The following is a 16,864-nucleotide window of genomic DNA, read 5'->3' on the forward strand; positions in this document are numbered from 1 at the left end:
TCAAACATTTTTTTGTACTCTAAACACTTCAATTTTGTTTTTGATTGCCCCTCAACTCCTGTGTGTGTGTGTGTGTATGTATGTGATGAATTTTGGAATAGAAAAAATATGTCAGTTTCCAAAATATAACCATTTGAAGTATTTCTCAATCTGATGCGGAGGTGGAAAGTAGGCGGATATTATACTAGCTACAGCTGAAAACTCAATAACATAGTTTGTGTAAATAGCACATTTCCTGAGGCTGTTTGCTGCTAACCACTAAAAGGTTAGATGATACACAGTCTGAACAATTAACATGAAATGGAAACCGACTAGAATCTATTCAAATTGGTCGAATGAAAGCAATTAAATAAATTGAGTTGCTAAAAATAGTCAAACTTATTTAGTAATCTCTTTTACAGATATACTTATAAACAATGAGAAAAATGTGAGAATACAAAATCTACATAAAGTAAAAAAAAAAAAAAAAAAAAAAAAAAAGATTTAAAAAATTACAAATTTTCAATAAAGCCTGAAGTAAATATTTGAATAATTATATTAAATTAGCAAAGATTCCAGAATACTGATATTTGTGTAAAAAAGAATCTGGCCTATTTTGACACTTCAATACAGAGTAATTATTACATATATATGTGTGTGTGTGTGTGTGTACACACACACACACACATACCCAAGCAGATTATAAAAATAACCAAAAATTTAACTGAATTGTAATTAGAACTTCTTTAGACATTGAAACAGATGTATGTGGAAGAATTTTGCAAGATATCTTAAGCAAAGTGTTTAGGGTTACTAAAATTAAAATTTGAAAAATAACAAAAAAAAAAAGCCCCAGAAAATCTATTCTGAACCAGGAATTACAATTTTTTAATTAAAATTAAATATAGATCCGTTTTTTAAAAAAGTGGAAACTATCTTAGCATATAAGGAAATTTTTTTGCTTTCTAATGTAAAAAAAATTCTGTCAAAATGAAAACTGTAAAATATATTTCCATTACATAATTAAAAAAAAGAAAAATGATTTTATCAAAAACACTAATTATATCTTAATGAAAATAAAAACTGGCAAGTTGTCTAGTTATACATATTAAAATCATTTTAGATAAATTATTCAAAGTAGAAAAGAAAGAATCCATCTGGTATGTAGAAAATATTTGCATCACACATTCTTACTCAAGAACCACCAACATATCATAATCTAGACCACCAATAATTGAAACTGACTGACATTTTCTAAAGAATGTTACAACTTTTTATAGTGACAAGCCATAAGAACTCCATAGCATAGAGTGTCCCACCCAAATGCGTAGAGTGAAAGAGTAATGTAAAATATAAGCAAATTCAATTCCTAGAATATAAAAATATACAGTTGATAAGTATTGATACCTATTCAAACAAAAAGATCAACTGTAATAAAAATGTGGATAAGAACAAAATGCATACCAGCAGAAGAATAGTGCATCTGGCGTAATCCATCATTTCGATAATCCATGTTTTACATATATACAAGACACTCTAACAGGTGCCTCTATCTCCCCTTCCTCTAACTTCACAAGTTAAAGCAGCTCAGTTCCGTTCTGTTAGACGACAGTGATGAAAATATGGCTAGCATAGAACAAACATTTTCAGTGTAATTCCTTTCAGGACATCAAAAAACAATATTTTGCTATGTAACCCTCAATGATTGGTTTCATTACATAAGAGACGTAATTCCAATGAAATTCAGGTGCTGTTAGGCTGAAATAAAAAGTTCTGTGGCCAGTTGTCTAACATAACCAACTATGGTAGTATATTGATGGACTGCTAAGAATGGGAAGGGAAGAGAACTCCAACACTATCTTACATCATTAGCTCAGTAAATTTATCTCACATCCCTACATCACAAGGATCTAAATGCACAGACATTAACTACTTAATGACAGGTGGGATGCATGACCCAATTCTGGAACTATTTTCTGTAATTCTTCACTACAAGCTTCAAAATGATAAGCAAAGTGAGATAAATACTCACTTGCAGATGTACAAGCTAAAAGTATAAACAAGTATCAGAAAAATGTAATAAGAATAATAAAAGTAAAAAAAAAAAATTAAACCTACATAAAAAGGAGGAGAACAGGTTTCATTTGAATATGAAAAAAAATTAATGAAATGCTTCTGGCTTCATAAATAATGTATTTTTAGTTTAGCAAGATAGTTTATAAGAGATTAAATCTCAGCTAAAAGTAAGTTAACTGCATAGTTAAAATAGGTTGCTTGAGGGTGGGGCACTATAAAGCAACATGTACTTCCACCAGCCAGTATAAGATATATAAGAAGTGAAAATAGTCGAGAAGAAATAGTATAAAAAGCAAAATAATGCCAAGATTGCTTACCAAAGCTGTACGAAAAATCTAAATTATATGGGATGCGAAAGCAAACTTCCACAATTTTACATTTATAGCTTAAAAAACATAACTCATGAAATCTTCTTATATAAAATACAAAAGACATTAATTGAATTTATGTGAGAGAGTGCTAGGTGGGGAGGGCTTAAAAGCTATCAGGAAATTATTATATATGAGATTTATTACATAGTGGAAAAGAATTAGAATTTTTAACTGTTCAATAAAAGATAAACTTGAAAGAAAGAGAGAAAAGAAAAACATGAAAACTGATAGATAAATAAATGATGAAAATATACTTAAAGGAAAAGTTTCCACATCCACGCATTTGCTTTAAACAAAATCTTTATTCAATTAGTAATATTTCCTTTAAAAAATTTATAACAAAATCCTCCCACACTATAAAAATAATCTCACTCTTTCCTAAAAACAGTATGCAAAAAGGGAAATGACAACATAAGCAGAAAAGTTCAGATTTTGATTTAATAATTTTATAACAAGATTTCTTGTTGAGATAACAGGTGGGTAGTTTGAAGAAAAATAATTTAGCAATGATGCCATCACATGTTAGATATGACTAATTGTGCTATGAAGAATTCCATGGATTAAAATTATAAACTGAAAACAAACTAATAATTCATCAATCAACAACTGGAATGGTGATGCTGCTACCCACACAAACACAACTATCCTTGACCACCTCCAGGGAACAACCACTTCACTGATTGGCATAAAATCACCTACTGACATGTTCTAGGCATGCTGTCTACTCTGTCTCCCCTTTCTCTACTGCAACCCAAATGGTCCCCCTAGGAGCTAGCTGGTCTCATGCCATCTCCTGACTCACTAATCTCCCATCTTCTCATTATTCATGTTGGGTACAATGCTCTAGTCCAGTGGTTTCCAAAAGTAGTACTGGGGATCTGTGAACTAAATTCAAAATACATACACACACATTCATGTTCGACAGAGTGTAAGCATCTTGAGAGAAAAGTTGGGCATAAGTGGCATCTTGTGGTGTGAAAGAGAGACGACTGCACTGGTATGGTCATGTGATATGTATGGACGATGGTAGCTGTGTAAAGAAGTGCCGGTCTCTGTGGAAGGAACCTGTGGACATTGTACAAGATAGTGAAGCGTGATTTTCGAACTTTGGGTCTCACAGAGGTAGTGACTAGTGACCGAGACCTTTGGCGATATGCTGTGCTTGAGAAGTCCCATCAAGCCAAGTAAAATTGCAGTCGTGGAAGATACTGGTGTCATGCAAATGGCATGTAAAAGCACCCATTACACTCTGGGCATGATTGGTGTTAAGAAGGGCATCCAGCCATGTCAAATCAAACTGGAGTCTGGTGCAGCCTTTCAGCTTGCCAGCCCTAGTCAAACCATCCAACCCATGCCAGCATGGATAATGAATGCTAAATGATGAAGGATAAACATATTAAAAGGGGTCTGTGGGAAAACACATTTAAATAAAAGTGGTCCTTGGTAGTGAAAAAGTTAAGAATACTGCTCTAGTCCTTCCTCTTCAGGTCAGCTCTCTCTGTATTTCACCCTTCTCTGTGGGTGTCAATTTGGAACAGTTTAAGTGAAACATTAACAGCCAGCTACCTTACTGGTCTGTGGGCATTTTAATTGTCATGAGACCCAATAAGTACAATATAAAAAAAAAAATCTAACTTATCCTTCTGCTCCACTATATTCTCAAGCTAATGTGAAAATACAAATATCTGAATAATCATTCAGAATAAACGGATTTTCAATAGAATATCATTCCTAGCCCCACCCACCGATAATGAAGTGAGATTGCTACATATTTCTATCCAACTAGACTGACAAATACGGTCATTTTATCTGAGTTACTGTTTTTGAATTTCAATCAGCACAAGCAGTATACAATAAGGCACTAACACCAGTGAATTACAGGCACCTATTTTAGTGACTCCAAAGACTTGAAAGTCAACCTCAACAGGATTTAATCTTAATCTATATACCAAGCTGCCTTTAGCAGCTCTTACCAACCAACTAGCCTTTAACCCTTTAGCACTTAAATAGAATATTTGGGATGAATATGGCTAATCTGTTTTATGTTTAATCCAGCCAGATCTACCTTGTCACACCTATTCTATATTGTCATTCTGAAAATATACTGTCACATCAGAATTTCAGAGTTACAACATAGTGCATGATTAATTCGAAACAGCGTACATAAGTAAACATTACATTTGACAATAATCAGAATGCTAAAGGGTTAAAATCACTTGGTTAAGTTAGTTTTATTTTTTGGTATCGTGTCAATCCAGCATTTGAATGAATTAGCTGATGCATGAGCAATTCAAGTGATTTATACACAAGTTCCTTAATGGCTCGGTAAACTGAGCAACCAAATGTATTTCAGGTTTTCTACACTGGTATTATTTAGACAATTAAGGTGGTGAGCTGGCAGAAACGCTAGCGCGCCGGGCGAAATGCTTAGCGGTATTTCGTCTGCGTTACGTTGTGAGTTCAAATTCCGCCAAGGTCGACTTTGCTTTTCATCCTTTCGGGGTTGATAAATTAAGTACCAGTTACGCACTGGGGTCAATGTAATCGACTTAATACCTATGTCTGTCCTTGTTTGTCCCCTCTGTGTTTAGCCCCTTGTGGGTAATAAAGAAATAGGTATTATTTAGACAATCCAGTATCTCATCTGTGAGGTTCACACTAAGTGCCATCTATTTCATTTTACATTAGCTGATCAAACAAAGAGAATACTCATCTTCAAAACAAATGGAGACACACACACACATTGAGTCAAATGTGCTTTAGATATTGAGGGCAACAAGTTGACAAGCAGAAGTGGAGCACTATACTTTGCCTTATAAGATTCTCAAACCTGTGTATTTTAATATTAAGTTTTGTTGACATTACCTTAGCCAGTAGGAATAATAAAGGAATTCAATACTATTAATATGCTGTTTTGGTTCATTATTTGATTTTGATTTTTCCAGTTTCAGCTTATGAGCTGTGGCCATGCTGGGGCACCGCCATTATCTTGACTATATTTTGTGTTCTGCCCAGCCATATGCGTGTGTGTTATATGGCTTAGCAGAGCACAAAATATAGTTGATATAATGAACCAACAGCATATCAGTAGTATTGAATTCTTTATTAAATCAGTAGGAATGAAATATCATTCCTACTGATTAAGGCAATGTCAGCAAAATTTAATATTAAAATACTCAGGTTTGAGAGTACTACAAGGTATTTTGCATGGGGCTCCACTTCTGCCTGCTAACTTGTTAAACCTCAATATCAAAACAGATTTTGTTGACTCAAAGCAATGAAACTGGACATCGACCTTTTTTAAAAGAATAAATAATAGCGATAAAGAAACAACAAAAAACCCACAGAGTATTAGAAATTAAACTTAATTATCAGCACGCATGTGGCTTGGAAATCTGGTATTTATCTTTGGTTTGTAGAGATAAGTACAATTTTTGTTATTCAAATTACAAGTCTTTGTTAAAAACAAATAAAATGAAGACATCAAAATATATGGTTAGATAATAGCTATAATCTAAAAGTTTGCAACTTTAATCACATTTTCTTTCATGAATCATTAATTCAAGATATGAAATATGTTAATTACATTTGCTCTGTTCCCAATTACAAACAGTGAGACTCAGAAGCTTTCTATATCTAATTTTGTCTTTTTTTTTTTTTTTTTGCTTAGCTGTGCTTCCATAACACTAAGCATAGCTGTGTGGTTAAGAAATTCATTTTGCATTCATGGAGCTCTAAGTTCACTCCCATTGCATAAATATAATATATAAAAAAAGAAAAAAATAGGAGAGGTGTCCATTATAAGTAAACAAAATCTGACTACACAATTTGCATTAAATATTAGTCAAACTTTTGTGAGCAAATCTGAATTAATATCAAGGTCAGCAAAGAGATTAGCAAGTGAGCAGACACGAGAGTAATGAGTTCCTTTAGTTATGACTACCTCTCTAGGGTTGGTACAACACACATACACAAAAATGCACCCAGTATTCTCTGTAAAGTGATTAGTCTTAGGAAGGGTATCCAGTCATAGAAACAAAGCTAAAATGAAATGCGAACAAAATTAGAACTCCAGCCCATCCAGGTAGCAATACCCCTGAATACATCCTGTTTCCAACCATAACCTGTCTGGCCATACCGTCATGGGAAGCAAGCATAAAATGATGATCAATTGAAATTCATGTTTTTTCCTACATAATCAAATTTGAAATTACAGTAATATATATATATAGATTGATCAATAGCCACAAGTAAGTCTGATTGAAGATAAAAGCCAATTCTAGAAGGTATCTTGTCTAATTCAGTTTGGTAAATCAAAGTAAATAAACCAGGTTTTTTTCTTTCCCGTGTTTTTTTAGACACACAAAATAAATAGCAAACAAATTCTAGGAATAAGATAATGGTAGGACACAAAATATGTCCAATAATTATTTGAATAATACAGCAACAAAAGTTTAATACCAGATGATAGACGAAAATAAATCTAAAATTTCTCATCTCCAGAATTCTAGCTATCTTACCATTGATAATATCGCATACCTTTACAAAAATAGTCTATCACCAAAAATAAAATGAATAACCTTTATCAAAAACTGCTGTTTCTCTTCACTTCTAACAAACAACTTCAAGTTAGTTATATCTAGGCTATAAAGCATTTTTTCATAATGTGATAAGTTACATTTGATGATGATGGGATAAAGAGAAAGCTTCACTGTCAAGTTTTGTACATGTAAATTCCATTGGCTTGACTACCATTTAATATACCAGTTATGATGTTAGTGACCTCTAATAAATATAAATCAACTATGCTGAAAACTAAAAAGATATGACATAATGAAAATAAACATATTTCATATAAAAAAATTTACTTTTTAGAGATTTTCACTCATTATCTACTATATTTATAGTAACTACAAACAAAAATTCCTGTGAGAAGTCTTCTATAAAAATCCAAATGTAGAAAGATAACTCAGATTCTAACACAAGAAAAACAGTCCCCGTAGTTGATTATCACATTTCTATTTTAACTCCAGAACACATTTCAAGAAAGACAAAGTATCTTACATATACAATGTAGTTTATTAATCTTGCTACGCCATATTTATCTTCTTGCTCCAGATAATGGAAACAAAAATAGTGCTCAGAAAAATAAAATAATTTTTTAAATAGGTTTTAATCCTTTAGAATTTAATACGGCTATAACTAGCCCAAATATGCCTCCTGGTCTAAGTTCAAACTAACCAGGTCTGATGTCTCACACCTATCCTACAATGTCATCCTAAAAATAGACAGTGACATCAAAATCTCACAGCTATGAGACAATACATGACTAATTCAAAACAATATCAGTAAATAAGCTTGTTTGTCATTTGATTGCGGCCATGCTGGAGCACCACCTTTAGTTGAGCAAATCGACCCCAGGACTTATTCTTTGTAAACCTAGTACTTATTCTATCGGTCTTTTTTGCCGAACCGCTAAGTTACGGAGACGTAAACACACCAGCATTGGTTGTCAAGCGATGTTGGGGACACACACAAACACACACACACATGTATATGACGGGCTTCTTTCAGTTTCCGTCTACCAAATCCACTCACAAGGCTTTGGTCGGCCCGAAGCTATAGTAGAAGACACTTACCCAAGGTGACATGCAGTGGGAATGAACCTTGACAATAATTTGAACACTAATGTGTTAACCATTATCTAGTTACATCCAAACGGCTATTTAAAATTTTTCTGTTTGTAAATAGAGAGCACTAACTCCAGTTTGATTTCTGTAAAATTAATACAAAAGGCATTGAAAATTTTTATACAAAGCAGTAAGACAAACTGTAGAAGTAATTTCTTGGCATTATAGTGAGCTTAAAAATGCGTGTGTTTGCATGCCTGTGTGTGTATGTATTATATAATGAATTTTTCTAACTTGTTGGTAATAATCATAATATTAATCCTTAAGTACCTGGTAAAATAAAATAAAACTGGTATTTTATCACTACTACCAGCTCAGTGGTTTGGAAGTGGGACACGATTTGTTAATGACTAGGCTAGAGCTAATGTTGTTTCACCTCTCAAATGTTTAACTGACACTGTTGATAGAATATAGAGATTTACAAAGGGAGAGAAACACTGCCAAATTTGAAATTTAACTTTTAAGAAATCAACTTAGTATTGCTAAAAGTGACCAATGACATTTATTGGTTATGTCATACATTCTGATCTGTACCAAGTTCTTTTACATCATTTTAGCTAATAAGGCAATAATTAAGTGTTCAATATAACTCTTTATGGTTAAATATAATCTTTTTTCAGATCTGAATTTCAAATAAGCATATGAATTCCCATCTTCATTATTTATCTTTTGTCAACGATATATAAATGCATAATATCTTCCTAAAAAGGAAATGAATCTGCAATTAAAAAAAAACAATGATGACAAAATAGAATTCTAATACTAAAAAAAAAAAAAACGTCAATTTCAGAGAATTTTAATTGACATAGGAAATGACTAAGAATAAGGACCCCATTGTTTGTAGTACTTATAGTGTAAAACAATGTCACCATTAATAAATTGCCAATACCTGCCTTACAAAACATGAAAAACATGTTTTAGCAGTTGTGCAGTTATGTTGAAGGCAAGGGGAAATAAGTACCTTTGTTGGAATAGTAGTCTCCTCCAAACTCATGCCAGCATGACATTAAAACCATAATGAGGATTTCAGGCTGCCAGAGATATGATAAAAGACACTTGCCCAAGAATGCCTTCATTGAGATTTAAAAAATGTGGCTGCAAAGTGAACTCATAATAATCTAGCCATACTTGTGCCAACTTGATAGGCCAAGATGCCAATAAGTAGAATTAAACCATATATGCATACACTGTGGGGGACCTCTATATGATCTGTTAGAAATAAAAACCAAATCTTCCTCAAACCAGACACTACTGTCTCTTAAAGAAGAACAAAAAATTTCATTGAATAAAGTCCTGGCTGTACGATATATATTAAAAATGATGGCATGGTCATGATTGGAATGTTTTTGATCATGTGTAATCAATTAAGGAAAATCTGATGCTCAGGGAGAGAAAGAGAGAGTAAAGATGACTGCAATGCACAAATGCACAATGGATTCATAAATTTTGACAATATTTTACACATGAACATTGTGTTAATCACAAGCTACAAATCATGTCGTTGCCATTTCTGTTAACAGTATGTTTACTTTGCACCTTTGAAGATGTGAAATCAGAGATCCCTTACTGGAGAAACAGGTTAGGAATCTGGCTGTAAAATAATGCCACGATATAATTGTCTAACCCATGATAGCATGGAAAAATAAATATGAATGTACATACATATATGTCAGCAGATCTTATAAAACACACATATTCAAAGATGTACACACACTCAGTAGCATGTGTGTGCATAGAAACAATTATGTATAAGAGAAATGAGGCCTTTATTTAGTTATTAACCGGCACACTATTTTCCAAAACTATTGGCTATGAGCTTAAGTGAATTTCTATCACACTCCTCAGCACCAAAGTCTAATAAAATGAAGTAAATTATTAACGGTGGAATTCTAAATAGATAAATCAATAAATAATAGCAAGTTGAATATTGGGCTAAAAAAAGCCCTAAGATAGAAAACGGATCAAGAATATTTTAATTTATGCTATTAAATTATTTTTAAAAGTGTTAAAGATTCACAATTGACAACAGAACTCAATGAGTAATGGCTAAAATAAATTTTAAATATATTATCAGTAGTAGTTATCTCTATAAATCCTTAATATAATTATATATTCAAATTTTACCAACTTTTTGGTAGAAATTAATTAAGCTGCACATCTTTTATGTCTAAGCTTTCCCATTTAGCTAGTTTCTGTATAAGTATTAAATTAAATCACATTTATTTCCCTTGAATAAAATATAACTTGCATATCCTTAGATTTACTGTAGACATTGAATATATACATTTCAATAAATGTCAGTTAAATCTGAAGATTAAAGCAATGGTTTTATATAAATTTATATTTAGATTTTTAGATTTATGAATTTAAAGACTAAAAGCTATATATTTGTGTGTGAAAATTAGAAAAGTTTGAATTTATTTTATATTAGCGAATGAAAATATTTAGTTCTAAGAAAGACAACTCCTAGTTACTAAGTTATATTTTAATGTGATTTTTAAATAGCGAAATTCGCGTGTACACCTCCATATGTGAAAGGAAGATAGATGAGAGATATGGATAGATAGATCTATGTTTCTTTATAAGCCACACAAAGCTAAACACAAAGGGGACAAAATACAAAGAGATTTTATTTTTGGGACAGATGTACATAGATAGATAGACACATAGATAACTTTCTTTATTGGCTACACAGGGCTGAACACAGAAGGGACAACAAATGTAGAGCTTTTCTTTTCGAAAATGAAAAAAAAAAGAAAAAAAGAATAAGACAAAAAGAAAATCCTGTTCAGAAGGGATCGGGGGGGGGGATCAAAAGGGATCGTATATCACAGAAGAATTTTATTTAAAAATTTTAAAAGCAAGATTAGGTTTATCCGTGGAAAGAAAAGCCTACAGAAAAGACCACAGTAACCTCAGTCAGGGAGGAAGGGAATAAACACGAGAACAAAGTGATCTCTCTCTCTTTCGATTTACAGGATCATGCTCAAAGTGGTTTCGTCACTCGCACGCACCATCTTTGTTCCTTTCACCCACCTTTTTTTTTAACTTTCACGAGATAAAACCGGCCTCTCCATTCTCACCTTCCTTTTCAAGTGGTACTTGAAAAAGTTGACGAGCGATTGGCCAGAGAGGTAAGTGTTTGTCTCTAATCCTTTTGCTCGAGTTCACCACACACATTCTTTCACCATAGCCACCAGTACGATGAAGACTGCTTTGCCTTCCCGGTCGAGGGAAGGTGGCGGAGCAATTGTCACGATAGACTCGGCCGACAAGCGAACTCGTCCCACACGTGACAGCAGCTGTTCGGCATAAGCCCACAGGTCCAAAATGGTTGGACACTGCACATGTGCGTGCAGAACGGTTTCGGCGCTCTGACCGCATCTCAGGCAAGTCGGTTCGGTATGTCTCGAACCATTCATGTAGAGCTTATCTCAAACAGATAATGCTTCTCGATAGCACTGGCAGGCCAGGTTGATGATTGTCCATAGGTCCCGGCCCGAAAGTTGTCCTGAACAGGCAGGTCAGGTGTTCCTCGTTGACGCCCAGATTCTGCTCGAGAACGTCGTTGAACCTCCCCACCACTAATCCTCTACAGAACGCCTTTGTTGAAATGAAGTCGCACAAGTTTGGTCCCAGACGGCACGGCTGCTTGAGAGCAACACGACACTCGCGGTGCCATTCGCCTAGCCTTGGTCTCTGATCCACGATTGCAGTTCAGCCAAGGAGACGAGCTGCGGGAAAGCGATCTGCACAAACAGTGACCACACCTGTTCACCGTCGTCTATAAAACACCAGAGATGTCGCAGTCTCAGCGCATCATCAACCACGGCATGCCTAGCCCTCCATTTACCGGGTGTTGACAGAGACAGAGAGAGACAGACAGACAGAGGCAGACAGACAGACAGGCATATAGACAGACAGACAGGCATATAGACAGACAGACAGGCATATAGACAGACAGACAGGCATATAGACAGACAGACACATATAGACAGACAGACACATATAGACAGACAGACACATATAGACAGACAGACACATATAGACAGACAGACACATATAGACAGACAGACACATATAGACAGACAGACACATATAGACAGACAGACACATATAGACAGACAGACACATATAGACAGACAGACACATATAGACAGACAGACACATATAGACAGACAGACACATATAGACAGACAGACACATATAGACAGACAGACACATATAGACAGACAGACACATATAGACAGACAGACACATATAGACAGACAGACACATATAGACAGACAGACACATATAGACAGACAGACACATAGACAGACAGACAGAGACACACAGACAGACAGAGACACGCATAGACAGACAGAGACACGCATAGACAGACAGAGACACACATAGACAGACAGAGACACACATAGACAGACAGAGACACACATAGACAGACAGAGACACACATAGACAGACAGAGACACACATAGACAGACAGAGACACACATAGACAGACAGAGACACACAGACAGACAGAGACACACAGACAGACAGAGACACACAGACAGACAGAGACACACAGACAGACAGAGACACACAGACAGACAGAGACACACATAGACAGACAGACAGAGACACACATAGACAGACAGAGACACACATAGACAGACAGAGACACACATAGACAGACAGAGACACACATAGACAGACAGAGACACACATAGACAGACAGAGACACACATAGACAGACAGAGACACATATAGACAGACAGAGACACATATAGACAGACAGAGACACATATAGACAGACAGAGACACATATAGACAGACAGAGACACATATAGACATAGATAGACAGACAGACAGACATAGACAGACAGACAGACAGACACAGACAGATATAGACAGACACAGACAGACATAGATAGACAGATAGACAGACAGGCATAGATAGACAGATAGACAGACAGACAGGCATATATAGATAGATGTTTGAGGTAATAGATCCAAAAGTATATGGACAGACCAGCTTTCTAAGACAAGGTAAAGCAAAAAAGTAGTAATAATGGTTGAGAGTTAAGAACACACTGCTAGTAGAACTAAAGCAAGACCCAACTATGTATACGGAGAGATAAATGTTAAATATAAGAAATATAAGAAAACCTGCCAGTGTTTTCTCATTTGCTGAGCTGATCAGAAGAATTAATGTAATGTGATTCCAGCTGTTCCTGGTAGTTCACTCTGATTTCATGACCCTGAGTAGATGCGAAATAAATTTCACTCCAGATAAGATGTTAATCTATCACAGGTAACATTTTCTGATCTCCCTGCTATTTTTCTCCAGACATCTCTATGATCCAAAGCGATGTGTTATGCCTAGAAATGCAAAAAGTTTGCAGTCCAAGCATGGCAATATCATAGTTCATTTACAGAAGGTAATGAAATTTTAAAAGTCTCAAATAATTGCATCAAATTTTGAGCAGGTTAAGATGAGATTTAAATGGGGTCTGTGTTTGTACTAAGATACACACATTTCTAGAAAAAGTGTATGAAGGAAACCTGTAAAGGAAACCTACAACCTGTTATGTTAATCAGTATTTTAATGGTCAATGTAGAAAACTAGGTGAGGATTAGACTACTCAGATTATGTATGACAATATCTAAAAAAACAAAGGGCCAGAGCTGACAATAGAAGTGAGTGAGTGACTTAATGTACAAGCAAATGCTCAGCAAAGCACTTTCATCAAACCTCTTTTCTTCATAGTCTTCAATATTATCACACAGGATTTCAGACCTGGAAACTGAAGAGAGCTTCTATACACTGCAGAATCTATAATGAACTCCAACAATATTAGACTTCAAAGAATGGACTATGTCGAAGATATGACGGTGAACATAGCTACTTAGTTCAGAGCACAATAGCTAAACAAAGAAATTATTCATTCTTGGTGTGCAGGAAAAAGTGGATAAACACTCAAGAAAGAGTACAGTGATGTTAATTAGAAAGCATAATTTTAGGTGCATCCAACATACTGAAGTAGCTATCACGACTGCTAAGAACAGAATACCATAGACTAGACTATTTAGATGGCTTGTTGAAAATAACAGATAAAATCTGTCACCTAGCACAGAGACTAGGGCTCAAGATGTTCAGCAAAATTGATGAGTATGTAAAAGTATGATGCTATACAGAAGTGAGGCATAAGCCATAAATGAAACTGCTGATGGATGCTTTGTACAGACTGAGTACAAATGAATTGGGAAAAAATGATTAAGTAACAAAAGCATATGTTACAGTATGAAAAGATTACTTTTGATTAGGTCATGTGAACAGAGGAATATTAAATGTTAAGTGAAAAGGTACTTTCAACAGGAAATGAAAAACACCACTGGTAGAGATAAACTAAATAAGGCCTGAGAAGTTAGATCAGCTCTGAGAACACTAAACCTAAAGAAAACATGGCACAAGATCAGTCTTATCTGTAGAAAATACATATTAAAACAATACATGGTTCATTTCAGTCATAACAGAAATTTTTCCCATCAACAAAGTTTCAAACAGCAATGAAATATGTGAAGTAGGAAGAAGTGTAGCATAAGCAAGTCAGAAAGAACGTGAATACTGAAGTCACTGGTTGAAAGAGAGATAGAGATATTTCATTTTTAATATGACACAGGAATAACTTAGTGAAATGTACTACCTTTGTTTCAATTAGTTTTTAAAATTTGAAGAATTTATTAAATAACTATCATTATTCAGGTGTCTTATGGAGGCGATGACAAGAGATGGAGACTTTTGGTAATTTGCTGTGCTTGAGAGGACAGGTCAAGTTAGGCGAAATTGTAGTCATGGTCAGTGCCAGCGACACGTTAGAGGCACCCATCACACTATGGAGCGATTGGCATTAGGAAGGGCATCCAACTTTGAAGCCAAATTGAAACAGACTAGAGCCCAGTCCAACTCTTCGGCTTACAAGTTCCCGTCAAAACCATCTAACCCACACCAGCATGGAAAAATTGGATGCTAAATGACAATGATTATTAAGCCAGTGTTTGGAAAATAAATTAGCAAGAAATTTTGAAGGCAGGTTTTAATTTAAGTCACTTTAGAACACTTGTATCACAAAACTAAAGGTATTCTCAGGCAGGTTGATATCAAAAGGGTTAAATTCACATTCAACACCAAATAACTCTTAACTTTTATTTAGGGCTTTAAATGTGTTAAAGTATTTGAGAAAAAGTGCAAATGTTAATTATAAATAAAGGATTGTTGAACTGTTAATACACCAATCAAATAGTCAGACAATGCTGTCCAAAGTGTTTTTGTTAAATACTCAAGGATTACATATCAGGAACAGGAGAAACAGGATTGTTCAACAGGAAATTTAACAATGCCCAACATGTCAGGTTTGAATCAAGAAGAAAGCAAAGAAGATTGTAACATAACTATTTGGTAACTAATAAATGCGAGTCTGAATGTGAAACCTGTTAAGAGATCAATAAAATAAATACTATTAAAAAACTAGGATAAATGATTAAATATTGAAACTATCTGACATTTGCTTAGCTAATATAATGCTATTTGATCAAAATACTAGGGGCTGCACAGCAAATACAGTCAATTTACAAACTAAACAACAATTGAAATAGTAGAACTTGTAGCACAACCCATTTTTCCTGTAAGTCACTGGAAATAAGGTTTCAAAAAATGTACACCAGTATAAATACAAAAGGAAAAGAATGCCAGCTAAACCAATCTAAAAAGTAATATTAATCAATACAAGACATAGATTTACTATTTAGCACCACATAGTCTAACAATGTAAACATTTATTATACCAGATAACAAATTCAGAATAGAATGATATATAAATGTTAAAAGCAACACGTTGCAACCCAAGTGAAAAGATTACCCACATATACATTTATCAATGAACTAAATCAAATAGTGACTGAAGACTATATCTGAAAAATTCAAACTTCTCTACAAATCAGGAACATACTGTACACAAAGTCTGGCTTTGTCTGGGGCAATAATGACTCAAATATAAACAAGTTTTATCAATACTCCAAACATCAACACAGCATACATGCTCAATAATACAAACAACATACTTAAATTTGAAGTGCCACGTAAATTGAACCCTTACTGGGAGCAGAAAAATAAAACCTGAAGACTGGCTGAAAACTGTACAACTAAAAATAGAATAAGATTGTAAAATCACAACTACTGCTAGGCCTCACAATCATTGAAGATTTCTTCTAGTGATCTCACATTTGAAACATTAGTAAAAACAACAGCCTAAAGGTGGGGCTTACTCTTCCACGCCTGATAATACTTTAGCTTCAACAGTTGCAAACCCTGCTTCCACATTAGGGATGGTGCACTTGCCACCTACACACACACCTACATACACACACCTACATACACAAAGGAAAGAGCACTTAACTGATTGCCTTAGAGCTGCTCACCAACACATTCTAGTCTCTGGCCCACAAATGTACTGCACCCTTACTCTACGTTTGTTGTTGCTATAGCTAAAGATGGAATGAAACTAACTAACTCTTTGAAGAGCTGGCTAATCTTGTAACACCTCTAACCAGGCCTACCAGATTTACCGATCTCTCCTCTTGTCTCCTATGGTGCACCAACTCCACTGGATCCCTCACTAACTACTATGGACAATCTTATCTCTCAACTGAATGTTTATCATCTGAAATTCCATCCTGCCAAGTTTTTCTCACAGTTACCAATTTGCA

General features: G+C 34.6%; 1 protein-coding gene across 4 annotated transcripts in view; it reads right to left on the reverse strand.

The window, feature by feature from the left end:
• LOC115209907 (ras-related protein Rap1) overlaps positions 1–16,864 on the reverse strand; it is a 92,799-nt gene that overhangs the window by 45,459 nt on the left and 30,476 nt on the right. Inside the window, exon 1 of one of the 4 annotated variants that reach the window (XM_029778498.2) lies at positions 1,444–1,782. The exons of the other annotated variants lie outside the window; for them this stretch is intronic. Coding sequence (XP_029634358.1) covers positions 1,444–1,492 — 49 coding nt within the window. The 5' untranslated portion in view covers positions 1,493–1,782. Of the gene's footprint in view, positions 1–1,443; positions 1,783–16,864 lie in introns of those variants that run through there. 4 annotated transcript variants of the gene reach the window in all.

The sequence above is a fragment of the Octopus sinensis genome, linkage group LG3 (genome assembly GCF_006345805.1).
Source record: "Octopus sinensis linkage group LG3, ASM634580v1, whole genome shotgun sequence".
Taxonomy (NCBI): Eukaryota; Metazoa; Mollusca; class Cephalopoda; order Octopoda; family Octopodidae; genus Octopus; species Octopus sinensis.